The sequence below is a fragment of the Argentina silus genome (genome assembly GCF_951799395.1).
Source record: "Argentina silus genome assembly, chromosome: 16".
Lineage (NCBI taxonomy): Eukaryota > Metazoa > Chordata > Actinopteri > Argentiniformes > Argentinidae > Argentina > Argentina silus.
In genome coordinates this window covers 13,465,249-13,486,763 of record NC_139670.1, presented here as the reverse complement: position 1 = coordinate 13,486,763, position 21,515 = coordinate 13,465,249, and the positions used below count along the sequence as shown (strand labels likewise).

General features: G+C 44.7%; 2 protein-coding genes across 2 annotated transcripts in view; both read right to left on the bottom strand.

Moving 5' to 3' along the window:
- The window catches only part of adam12a (ADAM metallopeptidase domain 12a), a gene marked incomplete at its 5' end in the record, with an annotated part of 67,378 nt that extends 55,903 nt beyond the window's left edge, over nt 1-11,475 (bottom strand). The window contains 3 exons of the mRNA XM_083688184.1: nt 26-102; nt 1,896-2,017; nt 11,370-11,475. Of these exons, the coding sequence (XP_083544310.1) occupies nt 26-102; nt 1,896-2,017; nt 11,370-11,475 (305 nt within the window). The remainder of the gene's footprint in view (nt 1-25; nt 103-1,895; nt 2,018-11,369) is intronic.
- A 2,862-nt stretch (nt 11,476-14,337) lies between these two features.
- LOC310817623 (uncharacterized protein) lies at nt 14,338-21,470 on the bottom strand. Its single transcript, XM_083688270.1, has 7 exons — nt 20,786-21,470; nt 19,500-19,658; nt 19,032-19,201; nt 18,532-18,700; nt 17,393-17,456; nt 16,696-16,795; nt 14,338-14,779 (listed from the first exon to the last, which is right to left on the bottom strand). The coding sequence occupies exons 1-7, from the start codon at nt 21,402-21,404 to the stop codon at nt 14,741-14,743; spliced, it is 1,320 nt and encodes a 439-aa protein (XP_083544396.1). The 5' UTR covers nt 21,405-21,470; the 3' UTR covers nt 14,338-14,740.
- Nucleotides 21,471-21,515: the final 45 nt, after the last annotated feature.

Sequence of the window (21,515 nt, the reverse complement as noted above, 5' to 3'; positions counted from 1 at the left end):
CCAGAGGAACTAAAGGGACACTTACTCGTTTTTCTCCAGAGCCAGGAGCAGCTGCTCACCTTCCGCTTCGACAAGTACCTTCAGCGATGCAGGATGGTGGCCCTGCATGGACACACAATGGAGAGACCATTAAATTAAGCAGATTAGTTACCAGAACATATTGGGCACCTGAAGGGACATCCTTCACTGGAAGGAAGAGGTTGATAACAACACCTTGACATTCATCTGTTTAAATGTTCTAATTAGATTGATTGTGCAATTTGATTGTGCAATCACCACAGATTAAATCTGTGGTGATTCAACAATGAAACTAATTCCAGTGGTGTAAAGAGAATTGAATATCTATTCTAGTGCCTCCAAAATCCAGTGCCTCTGAGACAAAAGTGCAGAGGAGACTGTTTCCAAATAATGAGAGTTGTTTTAAATCCCACTCCAGCTACTTTTGTATCTCAGAACAAGCGCTTGAGGGATTAGCTTTATGTTTCTATTCCATTTGACAATAATCCTGACAAAAGCCCAGACGCTCTGCACCTCCGAGTTATTACTCTGCCAGAGCCCATGTGTCTGCTTTACAGTAATGAGAAATGGCATAGAATCATACATCATCTCTCTGTCTCACTCTCCCTCAAATGCACGCACGCATGCACACACGCACACATACACACACACACACACACACACACACACACACACACACACACACACACACACACACACACACACACACACACACACACACACACACACACACACACAAACAGGGTTTCAGAATGGGTCAATGACTCTGGTGAGGGGCGCTGCCCTGTAGGCTAAGTCATCTATCCCCTCTGCAGCAGAGATGTCTAGTGGATTATGAGTGGATCTGGAAACACAGCACTTTGGGTTTACAGCCACATGAAGATTGCACAAGCAGGGATAAACAGGCCTATCATCCCTGCCAGAGGATGAATGCAGCAACAATGCTCCAAGGTCAAATCTACTCCTTTATGTGGGTGTTTCATAACTCCTGACCAACTAACACTGTACAGCCTCTTGAACACGAACACATACTGTATATGTCCTAACTTTGAATATGCTAAATACTCAAAAATAGGGTTTTAAAAAAGAATTGTATTGTCTCGATTGATATGTAAGAACGAGTTAAACGCAGTGGTTTATTTTTCGATTTCTTCTGAATGTGATGCCTTGATTTTTATAGACTTACTTTTCATCATACTAGGAGAGGAAAACAATCAAATACTTCATCACCTTAGATGACATCATCCAAAGATTATAATTCAGACAAACATTCACGACTCCATCCCTCTCTCAGAGAGATTAAAAAGCTGAGCCAGTGTGTCTTTTCTCAGTTGAGTATATCCCAAAGAAACACACCTTTTTGCTTTGGGTCAGGCCAGGGAAAACGAATTCACTAATGAATAGACTCAATAATAGCACTAGGAAACCCAAGCTGTGTTTTTAAGTATTTCTGGCAGCCGTACACCTTTTTTTTATCAATGTCTGGCATGGTTAACCCACGTAGAGCCAAGGATCCCGGATTTCAAACATTTCATTAACATTCCGACCGGCCGCATCATGTTTCCCCGTCCGTCTTTCCTTCCTAAGATGCAGAACACATGTTCAAACTCTACCGCTTCCCATGTTTCAAATGTGCTGAATTGAACACTTGGTTGATGAGCTCTCTGGAACCACAGCATGGTAGGTCGAGAGTTATTTTTATCTGGGCATATGTAGACATTGTGCCCGGGAGGGTGGGTTCTGGGTATTGGCAGACATTGACATGACTCGACATAAGGAAAATCACACTCTCTTACACTAACCCAAAACTGTTATCACACCCCATCAAATGCGGCTTCCATTGGTAGACATCTTGTGTACGCCTGATTGATATTCACCTGTGATTGGAGCAGACTTATTGGTCTCCAATCTTGTCCAACCAATAGGCGAGGTACTGTTGTCCTGTAGTGTTTCTGCTTGGCCGTGGGCCTATGCTGATTGGCTGTAACCAAGTTCTCCCCTGTGTGACAGAAAAATGACGTGTTAGAAGAACTTTGTTGACATACTAATTTCAATTGATGTATTTTCTCATTGAAGCAAGAACAATCTTGGCTTTATACGGCTGTGAGCTTTTATGCTGAGGTGAATTCTACTGACACCTCAAGATGAATCCATCACCCCATTATAAAGTCCTTGTGAATAGCATTGTAACATTAAGAAGTTAGTGGTAGAACACAATTTGACACTGGAATAACCCTGCAATAGAAAGCGTCACATACAGTATAATGACTGTGTTTGTATTTGACAGTTACTATAGAATAACATGCAGATAATATACATCTATGTTTCTTCCCACAACTAACAATTACCAGCTGTCAGCATAAAAACCAACATCCTCAGACATGATATCTTCCTGGTCTCTGGAGACATCTGTTCTCTCCCTTCTTTTATTTAGACTGCCAGTCCATGAAAAAAGGCTGTCTTTCTTTACTGCAGTAAACCCATGGAATACACCACTAATCAATGCTTTCAGACATCAAGGAAATGTCAGTCTCCGTGGAAACCATCTCCGTCACCATCCCTCTAAAGTCGTGCTGTGGCTCATTTGCATACACACTCTCCACCAGTTGGGGGGGGGGGGGGGGGGGTGTTGGAGGGCTCTGAGGGTTCTGAGGGTTCTTTCTTGGGTTGCTGTGTTAACTCCTCTACCCTCACTTCTAGGGCAACACTAGGGATTATACCAAGCCTTGAAGCATTGTTCTGGCCAGCTTATCTCCTCTCGCTCTCTCAAGAGTGGTTGTGTACCGATCTGACTGAGTGTTACAAGGCACCAAATGGTCTCAGTCCTGAGAGCCCAGTTGCTCCAGACGATCTTAGACGCACTCACACGCCCCAATACAAATCCAATACCGCCAGGCCCCAGTGTATAGTCTGATGGTAAAGTGGCACAAAAGTGACTGTTATATCCTGAGTGCTAGACCACTTAGAATTGTGACCGGGACTACAATCTGTCTCTGAAAGTCGATCATGAACTCACACACAGGCTCGAAATCCAATACTGGGGGGTTCTGAAGGACCGTGCTAACAGGGCCTAGGGTAATCAGCTCGCCTCAGACTGGGCATGTCAAATCGGGTCATTTTGAATCTTCAGTCCCCAGAACAAACAGGTTATTGGCATGGTTTGTCTCCAAGAAAACATTTGGAATCAAATGTTTGTTTGTTCTTCACTCCCATATGAGACTCTCATATGACCATTTCCAAATTGCTGGACTGGTGAGTTTGTGTGAGTCTGATTTGGGTGGACGTGATGCGGTGTATGTGTGAGGGCTTGAGATAGACTCACGATGTCTGTCTCAGAGGGAGAGGGATATCAAGCTTTCAACTTTTTCTTGTTTTTCGATTTAATTTGGTATCGTATATCAAGCACAATCTCAGCAGACTAAACTGTCTGATGGTATTACTCATGGATTTAAAGATCTAAGTAAGGTCCATCTCTCTCTCTCTTTCTCTCACACACACACGCACGCACGCACGCACACACACACACACACACACACACACACACACACACACACACACACACACACACACACTCTTTCAATCTCTCTCCCCTCGTATTCCAATGACTTAGCAGGAAATGCTGAGCTTGTTAACTAACCCCAGTACACTGCTTTTTCTCTGGCACTCCCCAGCTGAGCTGACTGGCCTTTTGTTCTGTTTGATGTGTACTGAGAAAAACCACCACTCTGGTGCTCATCACTGAACTCCCCCAGCTGATAGTGTAGCAGCCCAGAGCCAGAGGTGATGACCAGCTCAGCAGACAGCATCCAGCAGCATGGGTCTGATGAAAACCAGGCACAACGCAATGGAGGGCAGGACACTATGAGGACACATCAAGAGACGAACACCGCAGTCACGGCCGCTAGTGATCCCATTAATGCACAGCATCAGAGAACGGATGGGGAAGGGGGGGCAGGGGGGGGGGCATGCTGAGTGAGCCAACAAATAATGTTTCCCCAACCCCCGCAACCCCCCCCCCCCCCCTCCCCCTCCCCCAACCCCGCCCCCCACCATCCCTGACAAGCGCCAGGACCATTGCAAACATGAGGGGCAAACTGTCCAAACAGATCAAGTGAGATAGCGTGTGTAGGCTAGAGAACGTTGTTCTGTGTGACAGAGGTTGGTTCCACACCGAGGTCACTGGTTTATGAGCGCGCCTAACACACAGATGGAATGGTCATCACCTTCTCTGTGGTGTGCTTCGCATCGCCTTTGAAGACGAGGTTCACGACCGTGCCAGATTCTGGTGCCCCGGCTTCAAAGACTTGTTCTGAATGACCAGTTTGTTAACGGTCGGTGCGGTGAAGGTTTTTAATTCTCACGTACTGTATAAATGGTGTAATGGCAGTGAAAGTAGGCCGCAGACTTGTGTCTTTTTCCTCGTGACGGCAAGCAATGTTTGTTGAAGTCGGTGTACAGCGAGGTTGCGGTTGGGGGGGAGTGTTTTGTAAGTGGCTTTTGTTAGTGAGAAAGTTATAGAAGCCACTAGAAGCAGTAGGGGAGTGGTAAAAGTGGCACCAGAGCGAATGGGCTTATTTATGTGTTCAATAAAGAAGAGTGTAAAGAGTCTTAATAAAGCGATCTCTCTCTCTGCCAATGATCAGCCCACTTTATGCTCTAGAGTACACACAGGGAGAGATTGTGCTATTTATATTACCTCAATAAAGCCAATATGTAGGGTGCGTGTGTGTGTGGGGGGGGGGGGGGGGGGGCACGGGTGCCTTAAAATGTGTGTGGACATTGTGTGCATGTGAGTAAGTGAGTATGTGTGTGTGGGTGGGTGGGTGGGTGGGGGTGGGTATAAGCGCATGTGTGCGTGCGTGCGGTGCGTGCGTGCGGTGCGTGCGTGCGGTGCGTGCGGTGCGTGCGGTGCGTGCGGTGCATGCGGTGCGTGCATGCGGGCGGGTGTGCGTTGGTGTCCCTATTTAAAAAATACACTCGAGAGAATGTATATCTACTTTCAGGGCGTGACAATGTTCAGCAGTAGGTATTTGAGATAACAGAAAGAAGAGGCTTCCATACTTCTCTGACTGGTGTCTCTATACGGCCGCCCTGCTCTCTCCCCCATAACCCCGCTATGTGAGAAAGACAAAGAAACACTGTGAGGCTTTATTAAACCCCAGAGTCTGCTTTTTTGCAACCAGCAACATTTCACCCCCTGACAGGCAATTCAGAAATAATGAATTCATAACAAGTCTTTGCTTTTTCACTACAAATGGAATGCAGTCCCTTTCATCCCTACTTGATGAGGGCGTACTCCCATAGTATACATACTATAGGCCCCTTCGTGGGCTAAGACACACAAACAGGCAGGCGTGCCCCCCCCCCCCCCCCCCCCCCTCCCCCACCACCACCACCACCACACCACCACAACACACTCAGGTGGAAGAGGCTTCCTAATAACAACACTGTAGCCCGGTGACTCGGGCACAAAGACACAAGTGCTCTCCAAAGTCACTCAGCAGGCGGCTATCCACTCACGAAAAAAGCATTTGATTAAATATGAACGAAGGAGAACAACGCCTTTGGCAAGTTGAGAGAGACGCAGAAAACTTTCAAGAAGAACAGTGTGAAAACAAGTGTGTGTGTGGGGGGAGAATCCGGTGTTGTGTTAGATTGCAGTATGCTCTGATTGAGAAAGGGTGGCGGGGTAAAGTTCACATTAAGACCTTGGAGGAGAAGTTGAAAAAACATGCGGATTCAATCATCCCAAAGTCAGATAAGGAGACAATTGTTTTTTGTATCGAACCCAACTGAGAAAACGTGCAACAGCAAACGAGGAAATGTAGGCCTCTTGGGTGACATATGGAAGTGTGCTCTTGGGTGAAGTAATCTAATAAGATGGACATTGAGCCACATTTCCTTTTGGAATGTACATTTCCTATGTGTCCAGGGTGAGGGGATGTGTTCAATCAGAGCAATGATTGAATCCTTGCCATAGTGCAGTCAATGGACAACTGTTGTTATCCAAAAATTCGTTCAGACATAATGGGATAAATCGATTCAGCATTCCATGAAAAGAACATCAATGCTTGTTCTCATAATAATGAATGGTTGTCATGACTACATGTCATAAAATCTATTTACCTTCCATCAGTGGATAACCGATGATAATTGTAAAGAAATCATGTTTGGGAATAACATGATGAATGGTAGGTCAACAATGAGAACACCAATCCAATGGATGACAGCGCATATGAAGAGCAGCATAAGTGGCCGAGCCCTTTGTCCTTCCTCACCACGATCTCCTCCTCTTCCTCCTCCTCCTCATCTTCCTCCCCAGTAGAAGTGTTAGGGGCAGGGAAGGAGGTTGGCAGTAATTACACAGTAAAGGTGAAAAGTGGCTGTTAATCTTGGACTGCCACCATTGTAAACTTCTCGACCAGTCAGGGGACATTGAGTAAACAAACCGGGGGTCCCTGGAGGAAGTGGACAGACGTGATATTGACATCATGGTAACCCGAAACACAGCCTGGGAAGGGGGTCCCCTCAAGCAGTGGGCAATATATGTCCGAAAAAAAACGTAGCTGTGTTGAGAACTGTTCATTCATTGTGGGTATGATTAGTGGTAGATTGCCTTGAGAATATTTGGAGAACAGATTTTATAGTTGGGGTCATAATGACTTGTAAACACTGGCAAAAGTGCAATGCTCCCTCTACTGGTCAATAACACTAATGTTCTTTTCCTCGTCAAATCTCTCTCTCACGCACACAGACACACACACACACACACACTCTCCCTCTATCTCACATTAAACCATGCACGCTCACGCACACGCACGTGCGTACACACACACACACACACGCACACGCACACGCACACACACACACACACACACACACACACACACACACACACACACACCCATACACACACACACACCCCCCACCTCTCACACCCAACCAGCTCATTTACTGTAACACTAGCCTGATGTCAGCAGGTAATTATACTAGGGGAAATAGATGGATGGTCCTGCCACACTAATTTCCCATGACTCAGCAGGGGGTCACTCTTGTCTGGAGTGTACAGTACTGTGTGGTGCCAGTAATGCCCCCTGGCTGGCGGGTGAGGTGACAGCGCCCCCTGTGGTGAGTGCCCTGAGTGCCCTGCCTGATGCCTGGTGCCTGGCGGAGCGCCAGACCTACCTCACCACAAAGGTCAGCGGGCCTGTGAGATTCTGGAGCAGCGCTGTGTGTGAAAGCCTGTTCCATCTTGGCCCGATGAAGGATTTCATTTACAGGGCCCTGTGACTCCTCTCAGTCATGAGAAGCACATGTCTGGCACATGCTCAAAGTGAAAAACCCCAGCTACAATCAAAAGAGAAGGGGGAGGAGAACGCTCAACGCCGTCGTACACCCATATTTTTATGTACAGTACACAGCTGTGGTGGTGGTGCTGGCCATGTCACCCGTTCAGTCGCGACAGAATTTCCGAGGTCAAGTCTGTCGTCAACAACAAAGGGTTAATGTAAGTTTAAAGGGGATCATACCATGTGGTATGGTATGAAATGAATACAATGTACAATTGCTCCAAATCAGTCCTATTCAATGTCAGAGGTGGGTTTCTCTGTCACTATAGCGCCAGACATGGACCTCTCATCAGATACGTTAGTTGGTGAAGGAGCACTGAACATCTAGAAACCTGAAAGCACCAGTATCTTCACTTCCATGGGTAGAGGAGTCTGGTCTTGTCTCAGGATAGCTACAGTATGGTACTGCTCTGCTGATACCTCTGTGACTCGCCTTAAATTATATCGCCAGTGTTCATGTTTTTTAACAGTACATGACTGGTACTAGCATAGACTTCAGATGTGCTAATTTGCTAGCAGAAGCTCCCCAGCTGGGCCTCAACAACCTGTCTTGTTCCTGCCCACAGGTCTGGCTAGACTAGTTTACCAGCGCTCAACACTGCTGTGTGACTTTATTTCAATCCAGGATGTCGAGCTAAAGCCTTGCTGGGCGGATGCTCTGCTGCTGGATGCGTGATGGATTACCTGCACGTGTCTGTCTGTGTTTCACATAGCAGTAGGGGAGGGCGAGTCCACACCTGGACATGCAATGAACTCAAGCTGAGCGATGTTCCCCCTGGTACTTCGCTTTATGGTAATCTAGAAAGTGGGCCGGGCTTCCTTTCCTTGAAATGCTCAATGATCCATGCTTCCTAAGCCATTGAGAAATCAAAATGTACACTTCCTCACGGACTGCTGCCTGCGTAGGGGGCTGCAAATGAGGCCTGAAACAGGCTCTGGCTCTGACTCTGGCTCTGGTAGAGGGAGTGTCTCTAGAGTTCTCTGGCATTTTCTGCCATCAAGGCTAAGGGTAATCACTACCCACCCACGGCATACCATGGCTGGGGCTGTTTCTCTCTTGTGAAGTGTGGGACAAGAGTGTGTTGTAGTTCTGCTGCCATGTGGCAGAACAAACATGAGGTCATCCAGATAGGGCTCCCTGAGACTGACTGGAGATAAAGTTCAGCCAACTCTGACCAGACGAGAAGGAGAAGAAGAAGACATGAAAAGGGAGGGAGGAGGGGTGTGTTGAACTGAACTTTGACCTGTCTGGTCTGTGAAAGTGCGATGTGGAAGCCCAGTGTGAGAATTAGGTTTCAACTGCCCTGTTAAACTGGGAGGGGGGGTCATACAAGTCCAAAGCAGCTCTATAGAACTTAGCACAACACATGTAGGGTCAGGCTTCACCACTACGCCAGCTATTTTCCTCTCCTGTATAAATATCCATGTATGGAGCAGCAACTGGTAAAATAATCTGCCCTGATATCCAATACCACAGCGGCCTTGTCTTACTTAACAATCTACGAGGCATAGACTGAGAGCTCTATTCAAACACATGTTACTCTCAAATGATTCCAACTGCCTCTCAACAGATAGACTACATATCCTAAACGAGATACATTCTCTCAGAGTGATAGAGATAATGTTCTTTTTAAGAATACACTGTGACACTCCCCAAAAATATAACAGTCCGAATTCAACTGCCTTTCGCTTCAGCCTAGTTTAACCTGACGGTTTCTCCTCTTGGCAGATTTATATCTATAGAATCACAATGCATGACGAAACAGCTGGCTTGTAAATGCAGACTGATACGAAGTGTGTCAGCCATCCAATGTAATCATTCACAAGCGATTCCAGCCTTGACAGAAACATGGATAAAAGAAGAGAAAGTGAAGAAGAGAAGAGGAAGAGGAAGAAAAAATTACAGCTTACATGAAAGCTCTGGGAGACGCAGCATAAAAAATGCATGCCAACATGACATTGCATGGATCGGAGCTTCTCAGTCTTCGTAACCTTGAATTACTGACCAAGTCTCCCTTGTGAACGAAAAAAATAAGTTACAGTACAGTCTGCAGCGGGAGGCTCAGGGCTCATAAAAGTACAGCACTAATGATTTCCACTCATTTCCCTTAAACATGAGCAGTGAAGTCGGGCGCCATGCTGCTTTACTCCAACCTGCTCTGATTTGGCCTCCTCTGATTGTCCACACAGCACCTGTTCACACTGGTTCTACCCCAAGGGTATTTCTCTTTTTCTCTCAATCAGTCCTTAATGACCCCCGACAAAGGTAAACACTTCCAGGCACTGCTTTTGTCCTGTCCCCTCTCACAACGGGGTTGATGAGGGCACCATTTCAGAGAGGGACAAGGTCAAGGCCGTATTTTCACCAGAACAAAACTGACACTGCTAAGTAAACGAAATCTTCTTCACCCATCCTCCTTATCAGTTTCTAACACTCACTACATTGTTAATTAATTCCCTGGATCCGCGTGAAAGGCAGCGGTGTGTTTATATGTAGGGGAGGATTGTAGACGCAAACACTTCAGTGCAGTTCTAACTCACCAGTGACATATGAAGTACTGTTCACTCAGCACTTAGCATGATGGATGCTCTACAGTTGAGGGACCTCACAAGCACAGAAGGGGGTAGCGTCATTGTCACGTCCATGTTTCCTCAAACACACACACACACACACACGCACGCACGCACACACACACGCACACACACACACACACTCAAATGGGCGCATGCAGGCAGACACGCACTCACTCACTCACACACACACACACACACACACACACACACACACACACTCAAATGGGCGCATGCAGGCAGACACGCACTCACTCACTCACACACACAAACACACACACACACACACACACACACACACACACTCAAATGGGCGCACGCAGGCATGCACTCACATACACACACACACACACACACACACACACACACACACACACACACACACACACACACACTCACTCACTCACACACACACACACACACACACACACACACACACACACACACATACACACACACACACACACACACACACACACACACACACTCTGAGTCTTTCCTGATTCCTCTCTCATGTTGAGAGGATCTACTCCCCCTTACAGAGGAACATTGGGGTACAGACAGACTCATCTTGTTGTTTTACATCATCTTAACAACACAGTTATAAGATGGGGATGTAACAGATATTTGTCTTCTATAACAATTCATGTTATTTCTACCTACTATCAATTATAACAAAGTTGTCAAGGTTTAACTTGTGGTATAATTACCTGTGTCATAATCAATAAGGCTTTTCTAAAGGGCTATTGCAAATTGTAAATGAGATCTATCATCAGAAAAAAACAGAGCTTCTCTCCTTACACATTTTCTACGCAGGAGGAGAACAATAGGTACTATGAAAATCCATTATACCTAATCATTCACTTACATATGAGAGTGTATACGAGAGCCCATGAATGTGTTCAAAAATTGCAGAAAAATTGCTGTCCAAATCTCTGTAAAGAGTAAGAGAGTCAATACATATAGTCATGGCAACTCAGAGGCAAAGTTGGAAAAAATGAAGCCGAGGCAAAATGAAAATGAAAAGACAAAAATAAATATGTCACTGTCAATCTATTCTTATCATTCTGACATCCCTAGCTGTGGATTTATTCTGATGTATGCGCAGCCCGCGGCTAATTTGATAATAACTGCTATATTTCACGTGAAGCTCTGAACCTCTGCAATTGATCATCATCTGCTATGATAATCACCTCAAGTGTTCATATGCCGTGATAATCTACTATCTTCCTTCATATGCCTGCCATGGTTGCACGAATTCAATAAATGAAGCAGAAAATTAATGCAATATTCATGCGTAAAACGCCAGCAAAGTTTTAATAAAAGATTCATATTCAAAAGGTGTGTGCTGTGTTCTAGTTTATTTTTTAATTTGTTTTTAACAATTATGTCTTTAACCATTATAGCGTAATTTCTACAATTAATTCTTACCTTCAGTGGGCTTGGAGTGCACACTTTCACAGATGCATACTGTGATTGATAAAGCATGAAGCGCTGTCAAAAACGCAAACTTCGGACTCCAGCGCCGGTTAGTCATGTTGCCCCGACTTGCCCGGCAAGGGATGGACGGACTATCCAAATGTATCACGGCAGCGCAACCATAATATAGTTACAGTTGAACAGCTGATGTGCAAGACCCAAATGACTTCCTGAAATATGATCAAGTATGAGAGACCGTTAGGAAATCCTCAACAGACTTGGCACTCCTCCACTCCAACCAACTCCACTTACGGACTTTCCATTCAACGATATTCAGAGTGCATCATACGCTATATGAAAACGAATGAATGATCAATATGTTAAAACAGCCAATGCATTCACTGAAAACGACATCAGTTCCAAAGCAATTTAGAGACGAGTTGTCTTCGAGTGCGACCATGTGCTTCGTTAAAGCATTCTTCAAGGTCCTAAAGCCGTCCCAAGTAGTCTCTACTACTTCACTATTGCAGCGCGAGATACAGGATTTGAATAATATATGTCAGACATAACCTCCCAGAGCAGACGTAATTACGGCAGCATGTTTTATTCACAAACCATAGTAGACTTCAAAGCCGTTATGGTTGGTTTGTAAAATTGCTTTAACACGACTGTTCTTATGAACCCATCTTGGCGCACTGATCGTAGAGACAAGAGGCAAGCCTATCCACACATACTTGTAGTCTAGACCTAGCCAATGAAAATGTAATTGGCTTACATTAATCTATTGTAAGGTTTTGTCAGAGAATAGTCAATTCATACTACACATTATTTTACATTAGCATCATCATCATCTAAAGCTAAAACAAATAACTGGAGTTTGTTGCACCTCATAGTCTAATTGTTATCCTCTTTATATTTTATATAGTATGACAAGCAATAGAAGTTAAAGATCCAGTATGTAACATTCAAGCTTCCTTAAAGCTTCCTAATGGTTGTCATGACTATGTTAAATTGGTTGCGATCAAGGATTGAGACCCCTTGAAAGAAATATTTCATTTACGAATGCTGTTTTGGTCCCGAAAAGCACTTTCTAAAATGGAGTGTCCTACCTGACACTTGGTTTATATCCAAACATGTTATTACTGGCCAGAGGTGTTCTCACCAGGGGAGTGGACTCACCAATGTTTGCCTTTCTGTCTCTGGTGGCTGCCTCTTCGAATCGTGCGCGCATGCAGAAATGAATTTCGTTGTGGCAGATTTCCAATAGATTTATGCCACAGTTTCCTTTATCATCATTGCCAACTCAGATGCTAGGTTGTGCTGTATTTTCTGCATGTGTCTGCACAGACTGCACTGCGCAATACACCACATGGCTACCTATTTTGGATGGGAATGCGGGCGGAAAGCAGCCAGATGTCCATGTCCAAGTGTGCTGCTAAACGCCTTCATCATGCTGGAGGAAATCAAAGCAGCAATGAGAGTGTCTGCTCTTCCAACACAGCCTCTCAAGGCTCATGCACTCTAAGACACACCGTATGCTTACTGGTGCGACACAGGAGAGTTATGATTTCCTGACACCTTGATATCTCAAAAGCTCATCAAAGACGAGCATTACAAATTAATGAGAAGAGACCCTCTAGTATGATGTACCTGCTGACAGCAGCTGAGCATCTTGATACAGCATATGATTGAAAAGCTGATCTTTTTGTTCTTTCACTGACACTGAATCAAGACCGGCGAGTGGAGGATGAAAGGAGAAGGGGAGAGGGGGAAGAACTCGCCGTACCATCTGGCCCAATGCTACAAGGACTGAACGGGTCATGTATTTCTATTAGAATAATCTTTTCCTCTTTTTCCTCACTCCTTTCCTCCGCAAAATGCATTAGAGGAGAACGTTGAAGGTTACAGAGACAGAGATGAAACACAACTCTAAACATGTTCTAAATTTAGTTGGCCTAGAAGGCAGAAATCTGTTTGGAGATGTGTTGAAGAGCTGAAAACAACAATGTGCAGCTAAAAATGGGAGACGGCGCATATAAAACATCCGCTTGTCATCTCCAACCATTTGAAGAAAGTAGGCTAAACTAATTATTAAGCATATATGTCATTTCTAAATTCATCAGTTATTGGTCTGGTACACACACACACACACACACACACACACACACACACACACACACACACACACACACACACACACACACACACGCATGCACACACACACACACACACACACACACACACACACACACACACACACGCATGCACACACACACACACACACACACACACACACACACACACACACACACACACAGGAAGTAAGAAGTTGGCAGCACTCAATCTCTTGATATGCAGTAAATTCAATACAAAATACATTGTTTCTCGCATAAGGACAGAATAAGTGGATAAAAGCAGTGAGTCATCTTGTGGTTTATGCCAAGTAAAACACAATATTCTTATTATTCCTTTATATTCGATGCAATGTTATGTAGCCGTGCACATCTACAGTTGAGCATAACAGGCAAAACTAAATCTGCAATGGCAGCTTGTGCCATCATGAAAGACCTCTTAGACAAAAGCCTCCTTTCATACAAGCACTGTCCATTGGCATGGAGTTCCCAATGAGAGCGGGTCACATTCCTCCAACTCCCTCCTAATGGCTGACACTGAATGATGGAAGGGTCCCACTTTGCTCCAAGGACCCTTTTTGCTTATCAGTTGTATAATGAAGTGTACCAGTCTGATATACAACATACCTCTAATTGTGACACATCACTGTTTCGTATCATCTCCTCAATTAATCACGAGATCATGTTATCTCGGGAACCCAGAAAAGAGTCTGATTTACTGAGACTAAAGATCATGTGAAAGCAGCAAGTAAACAACTCCGTCTTCTAGCAAAATGTGTAGGCAGAAACCAGTGCGAGGCCAAAGTAAGGATTTCAAAAGATTCCTTTATCTTGAAGAGAGGATGAAAATCATGCTAACAGGCTTACAGGATCTGACGAAGTCACAGGCATGTGCTGCCAGAGAATGTGTAGAAGAGTTTGCACAGAAGAACAGCATAACTAATGTACAGTAGTTACAGTACACATTCAGGGCAGTTACATGTTTTGTATATTGCAATACTATGACATGAACATCAATAAATATTTCCGCTCGGTTTCATGTTACCTTACATTGTCATGACCTAGTAGAAAGGATTACAGAAAGCTGTTTAATGAGTCAGTTCTTGTTTATCGTTTCTTATAATACTGTCATTGGGCTGATGACCATGCGTTCTTTTTAGTCATCTGCTCTCAGGTAAGCCAGCCAGTATTGTGGGGCCGGCAAGGAGAGCAGACGTCAAGCACTGGAGCTTGGTCCATCCCCAGCCTCGATCAGTCACTGCCCCTGTGAAGAATCTGATCCAACAGTTTCTGCAAAGAGAGCACATTTCACAGAATTCACACACGCAGAATCTATGACTGTGGGCTAGCTATAGATCATGATCCTATTCCCTGCAGAACCCATATACAATCCCTCCAGAACCCAGCCAGATTAAGTAGGAGACCTATACCACTCCACTCCCACTATCTCCCTGCCTCAGCTGGGAATGGATAGCCTTGTTGCATCCATCCAGACTCCCAGGCCCATTGCTACAGTCTGGTCCCCTCTTTGCCACAGATTGAGGTTTCCAGTCCCTGTGCCAGTGGCAGTGCCAGGATCTAGTGGAGCTGAAGCATGGCCTGCTTCCCTGTGTTATCTCAGACTGCAGCAGTGTGGGTGGAGGTGGAATGAATGACTGACTGACTGACTGACTGACTGACTGACTGCGTGTGGGCTCTCTCTCTGTCTGTCTGTCTGTCTGTCTGTCTGTCTGTCTGTATGTCTGTCGCTCTGTCTGTCTGTCTGTCTGTCTGTCTGTCTGTCTGTCTGTCTGTCTGTCTGTCTGTCTGTCTGCAGCCTAGCTGAAGTCCAGCTCAGCCGAGCGGTGGCACTGTGCAGTAGCTGTGCCAGTGAAGGCCCTTTTGTTCCCTCTCAGAACACTGGCCTCATACACAGAGCACAATGAGCCCGTTCACAGTTTGCCATAACGAGAGAGAGGGAGAGAGAGAGAGAGAGAGAGAGAGAGAGAGAGAGAGAGAGACAGAGAGAGAGAGAGAGAGAGAGACAGAGAGAGAGAGAGAGAGAGAGAGAGAGAGAGAGAGAGAGAGAGAGAGACAAAGGCAGAGAGAAAGAGACAGAAAGAGCTGGAGCCCATGGCACCCAGACTCCATTTTCCAAAGGGATATATCAACGATAAACATGCATAACAGCCGAACATAAAAGGAAGGAAACAGAATTAACACTTTAGTGGGTCTTTGTAAGGACATGCTTACTCCAAAATACAAATACAAAATAAAATGTGGGAAAAGGTTGTTCTGCTATGTGTTGGACTACTCCAGATTATAATTTATTGGATTTATGGACTTTAATGTCAAAATTGACAAATGTGTTAAAAAAAACAAGCATGGCTGCTTTATATATAATTGATTTCCTTGTTCAGCAGAAAATGTGATTCAAGAGTAAATGTATATCAACAGTGACCTCTAGTGGACACAGCAACACATTTGTGTGCAGTTTGGGATCAAGCAGTCTAATTCATCAGGAGGAAAGGCAGGACATGAGACTAAGACAGATGGAGAGGTAACAGTGGTAGATTTGAATTTGATCTCTTTAAATATCTCTACGTTTTATTTCTTAATAATCAAGGGAAGGTATGTCAGTTGACACAAGTGAATCTGTCTATACTTGAAAGGACATGATCAGAATGCAAACCTACCAGCATCAAACACTTGTGCTGAAAGACTTTGCCCAAAGGGTCTCAGAAAAATCGACTGCATGCCTACAGATTTGAGTGAAATAAACCTTTAGTCTTATTTCTTTCCCTGGCTTCGTCTTGGTGGTTTAAATCATACTGGGGTTGAACTAAAATGAAATTCCTGGGGTATACACTTATTCTTTAATCACATTTTCAATTAACCCGAGAATGTCTCCAGGCGACGTAAGGCCATAATGTCTAACATTTAGTTTTCTATGGAGAGCGATATCTTTATTATAGACTGAGCTATTACTGCAATAGCAGCGCCCTTTCAGAGTGTAATTGAGCTTGCAGGACAAAGGTGTATTATATAACCTGCTTGTTTGTTTAAGGTCATAACCACATTAATGTGGTGTGACTGTATGTGTTTCATCACGATGCACAATAGCTCTCCTCCGATTCACTAAAACAAGAATTCCTTGTTAGTAATAACATCATTATAGTATAATGAGGAAGATAAATCGTGGAAACGGCACCGTATTAGGACATTACCTTTTTGAAAAGCTCTGCTCGCTGTCTGTTTGTCTGAGAGACAACCTTTCTCTTCTCCTCCTCTTGTTTCCTTTTCACTTCTGGCAGATTGTTATAATTCCTGTCAATAAACACAATAAACACATATTTTTATTCATATCATAGCAGTAGATAATTACAAGGTAGTTGGGGAATGGCGTGCTCAACTCATTCTTTTAAAAGGCTTTGGGTGCAGGGTTAAATAAACAAATCAAAGAGGTTTTTTTTTTTTTTTTTTACTTCTGCTGCAGCATCAATTAAAAAGTATCTCTGGGTGAGTGCAGGTTTTTCCCTTCTTGGGAAACCATCATGTGCTTTGAGCTGTGTGAAGCCCCATCAAAAACTTGGACCAGTGTATAGAATTTTTATTTTTTTATTTTCTCAGATACAATCTATTCAGTTATGGATCACTAGACTGAGACGCAACACCTTCTGATTCAACCGAAAACACAACATCACACTAATCAATGTGAGAATCTGCCAAAGAGAGGGAGAGCATAAACAAGAAAAGCAAAAGCACAATTAGATCAGAGGGAGAATTTACAGAGTGAAAAAAAAAGACAAATCTTGAATAGAGATGTGAGTGATAGAGCCCTTTCCTTGGCTGGGAGGGAGATAGGTGGGGATACAGATGAATAGGGCTGCAAAGAGGAAGCGTCAGACAGCGTGATAAACTCACCGCTTGGATTGGAGCTGCATCTTTTTCCCGGTAATGCCTCTATCTCTGGGTCTGAAAAGGTAATCTGGAAACACACACACACACACACACACACACACACACACACACACACGCACACACACGCACGCACGCACGCAAACACCACACACACACACACACACACACACAATGCTGATTGAGTTGAAGATTAACAATTACAACAATGAATTCTTCCTGAGGTTGAAAACATTGACTCCTATCACAGTCACACTTGTGCAAACACAGGACATTTGGCTGCCAGAGAATCTGACTATATTCACCCACGTTTTATCACTTCAAGAAAATATTTTTTTTTATTGTGGTAGATATATTGTATTTGCATCACTCTGGTTGCAAATAAATAATATTTGACACTGATGTAGTTCAACATCACAACCAGCAGAGGGCAGGAAGTGCTATGAAATCAGAGCAAGGAGCCTACAGGTGCCTTGAGTTATTTTCCCCCCCATTAAACCTATATAAATATAAACCTATATTTCCTTTCCTAACATATTCTGCTGGGAAATTTGTTCATATCAGATAGAATGCTGCATAGAGAGATAAACAACCACCACATCTGAAAGTCACCCAAATATGTCCGCTGGATAGTGGAGGCAATCATTCTAAAGGTAATGTTGTTTTCAGCAAATGAATAGACCGGTGCACACTCAAACCTGGACCAATGTCAGCAGTGGTTAGATACCTTAGTTATTTCCATTGTGTCATGTATACAAATTACAGATATACAGCCCACGTGGGTGCCAAATGTGCAGAGAGTTCTCTATGTGTGTGTGTGTGTGTGGCATACAGCCACTGCAGCTGCAAAGGGACAATGGGTGCCATAGTGAGTGAGAGAGAGAGAGAGAGAGAGAGAGAGAGAGAGAGAGAGAGAGAGATGAGGGGGAGAGAGAGAAAGAGAGAGATGAGGGGGAGAGAGAGAGAGAGAGAGAGAGAGACAAAGACAGAGAGAGAGAGACAGAAAGAGCTGGAGTCCATGGCATGGGGGAGAGAGAGAGAGAGAGAGAGAGAGAGAGATGAGGGGGGGAGAGAGAGAGAGAGAGAGAGAGAGAGAGAGATGAGGGGGAGAGAGAGAGAGATGGAGGCCGTCACTGGTACCGTACCACTCTGAGGACTAGGCCTGGTGCAGTGCCCTCTCTTGTGACTGAATGCGGCATCTGGCCGGGCGTCCGAGTTCTGCAGCTCCCTCCTCTCCTGCGCCCGTCTCCCCAGTTCTCTCATTCTGCTCTGGGAGCGACTGATGAAGTGTGGCCTAAATTGCTCCAGAGCCTCCTGCCAAAAGCAGAGACATCCACCCTGTCAGATTATGCTTTAGCAAGGGACAGAGGACCCAGCCTTGGGGTACACCCAGGACTACTGCTGAGAAATTGAGAAATTACACCATGTGAAGGCTAAGAGACTGGCACATGTTGTGTTAAGTTGTGTTCACTTCTATTTACACAAAGAGAGAAAACATACTGTAGGATCGCATATCACAGCATGAAACTGCCTAGAATATTCCGAGAGCTTAACGCTCCTGTTGAGAGCATTAAGCTTCAAGCCCAAGTCTTTCATCATAAAATTTCATAAACGAAAAAAAAAAGAAATGTCCTCGAGAACTCACCCTGAGCGAGAGAGTCTTGGCTCTGCTATTTTCACGGTCAGAGTGAGAGCTCAGCTGGACAAATCCGACGTCAGGCTGCTTGATATGTGGGATGCTTCTATTGTCAGTAGGGTCATGTCTGACTGTTCTACGGTCAGACTGGGGCCTTACACATATCTCAGCATCCTTCACTAAAAGGACAGAGAGGACAAAGGGAGGACAGAGAGGACACATATTTATAGACCTGCAGGCAATACAGATAGTAATTCCAGCAATTCCCCTTCACCTTCCATAGCATGTTTACTTAGAATATTGTGAACTAAATCATATAGAAACACAGAACTCTCTCCATACAAAAGGCATGTTGCTTATTCTATATTCACTCCACGGTTGTAAACTAGCCACAGTTGTGACATTTGAACTGGGTTTGGGTTTAATTAGTCTGACGTAATGAGGTGTGATGAATCATGAGGAAAGAAGTTATAGTACCGGATCTATCGGACCCTGTGGGAGATGTGCTTGTTTCCTTCGCAGAAATACCATTAGCTTTTGGTTTCTTGCTCAGTTGTCTTTGGAGTTTTATATTGGCTATGACAGCAGCGGCGTTGAGGGCGAGGATAGTCTCAGGAGACGTGTGTGATCGGGCATCTGAAACAGAGAGAGGTTTGTTAGAAAGTCACTACATGCTTATTTTGAACATGATGACTAGGTGAAAAGAGCAATATGAAAGGCTGTCAGCCAGCAGTTCAAGACCACCATGCAACAAAGAATGTATTTTACAAGATGATATGGCCATAAAACGCATTGCATATACTGTATATATTGTAATTGAACAAAACAACAACTTAGGTTTGTGACAGAATGGTGGCAAAATGAATGACATGGATTCTAACAGGTTGGTACAGATGAGAGTTACAGTAACACAATGCACAATGCATATTGTCCAGCTACTTTGTCTTGCAACTGTATCAAATATTAACTTTGAATTATGCACCATCAGGCCTGGGTAATTAATACATGACACTCATAATAATACGCCTGATTAAAGGGTAATTAAGAATTTCACACAAGGCCTTGGGATCACAAAGAGGAATTAGTGCAGAAACACTGCAGAAAGCTCTCACATCATAAGTTACTGTCCCCTGTGGTAATTTCTAAATGCACCTCTCTGACACCAACATGTCAATGAGGTTTTCAAAGAATGACAGATGTATGCTATAGATTTCTTGCTGAGAGTTGAGGCCAGGATGGTTGTGTGCTTTGGCAGGCTCTTAATTCCCTTGGAAGCCCAGTGTTTCCTGTGAAGGGAGGCTAGGAATAGATTATGCATGCAAAAAGAAGACGAAAAATGAAAGAAGGTGAAAATGAAAGAGAATCTGTGGGCGGCCAATAGGGGGGCTCTGCTTCAGGGGTAGTGTTGTTATTTGACAATGAGCTGCCAATGCAGATATCCAGCGCGTTTCAATTAGACACACCGGAAGAGATAAAGGAATCCTCCTAATACAGCAAAATAATACTTATCAAATATACATCAAAGGTGACAGGAGGAATCAAACCGAAGAGTTCAGTGTAAGTATGCGGGAATGTGTGTCTTACTCTGGAGAAAGGAAAAAAAAGTACACACACACACACACACACACACACACACACACACACACACACACACACACACACACTCCACTTTAAAGAGAAACTGTATATTTAGACAAGAAAGTGGAGATCAGAAGCAGCAGCACTTGTGTGTTGACAGTAGACTGGTGCAGTGAGAGTCCTACCTGGGGCCTCGATGAGAGTGAAAGTTGGGGGCTGGTGTAGGTGTAAGTGTACTGGAGCTCTCCCAGTCTCAGTCCCATCTCTGCCTGGTTTGGAGGACTCTGCCACTGGGTGACTTGTCTGTCTGACTACTGATGCAGCAGCAGTGGGAGAGGCTCTGTTTAAACTGCAGGCAATGTCCTTCACAGGGTCAATATTAGAGTTCTGGGGAAGCCCCATGCTCCATTTACTGGGTGCAGCTTGTGTAACAGTCTCTGTGCTTGGCTCAGTGTGTCCAAACACATTGGCATAGCAGCTCAGTGGTCTCCTGGGCCTATCTGGTCTCTCTGTGCCAACCCTCTCAATGGAAGTTTCACTGGAAGATGGGTTGTTGATGAAGAGGGACAGGGTAGACTTGTGTAGCATACCTCCACTCCTCTCTGGCTGTCGCAGGGCCACTGTGGTGGGGGTGTCGGCAGTCCGGGCAGAGGCAGGGTTGGCCTTGTCTACAGGGGGTCCTGGTTGGTAATGATGGGAGGGAAGTGCTCTGTGGTGTGAGGGGTCATCCTGCCCCTGGAGCCAACTGTTTTCTCTGTACACCCCCTCCGTGTAGCTGTGTCTGTACTCAGCCGGCCTGCTCATGGCCCTGACCCCAACCTGACCCTGACCCAGACCCTGACCCTGGCTGTAGATTTCCCTGTGCTCCTCTGTCACTTTGATGATGGTGGCCTTTCTCCTACGAACCACCGTGTC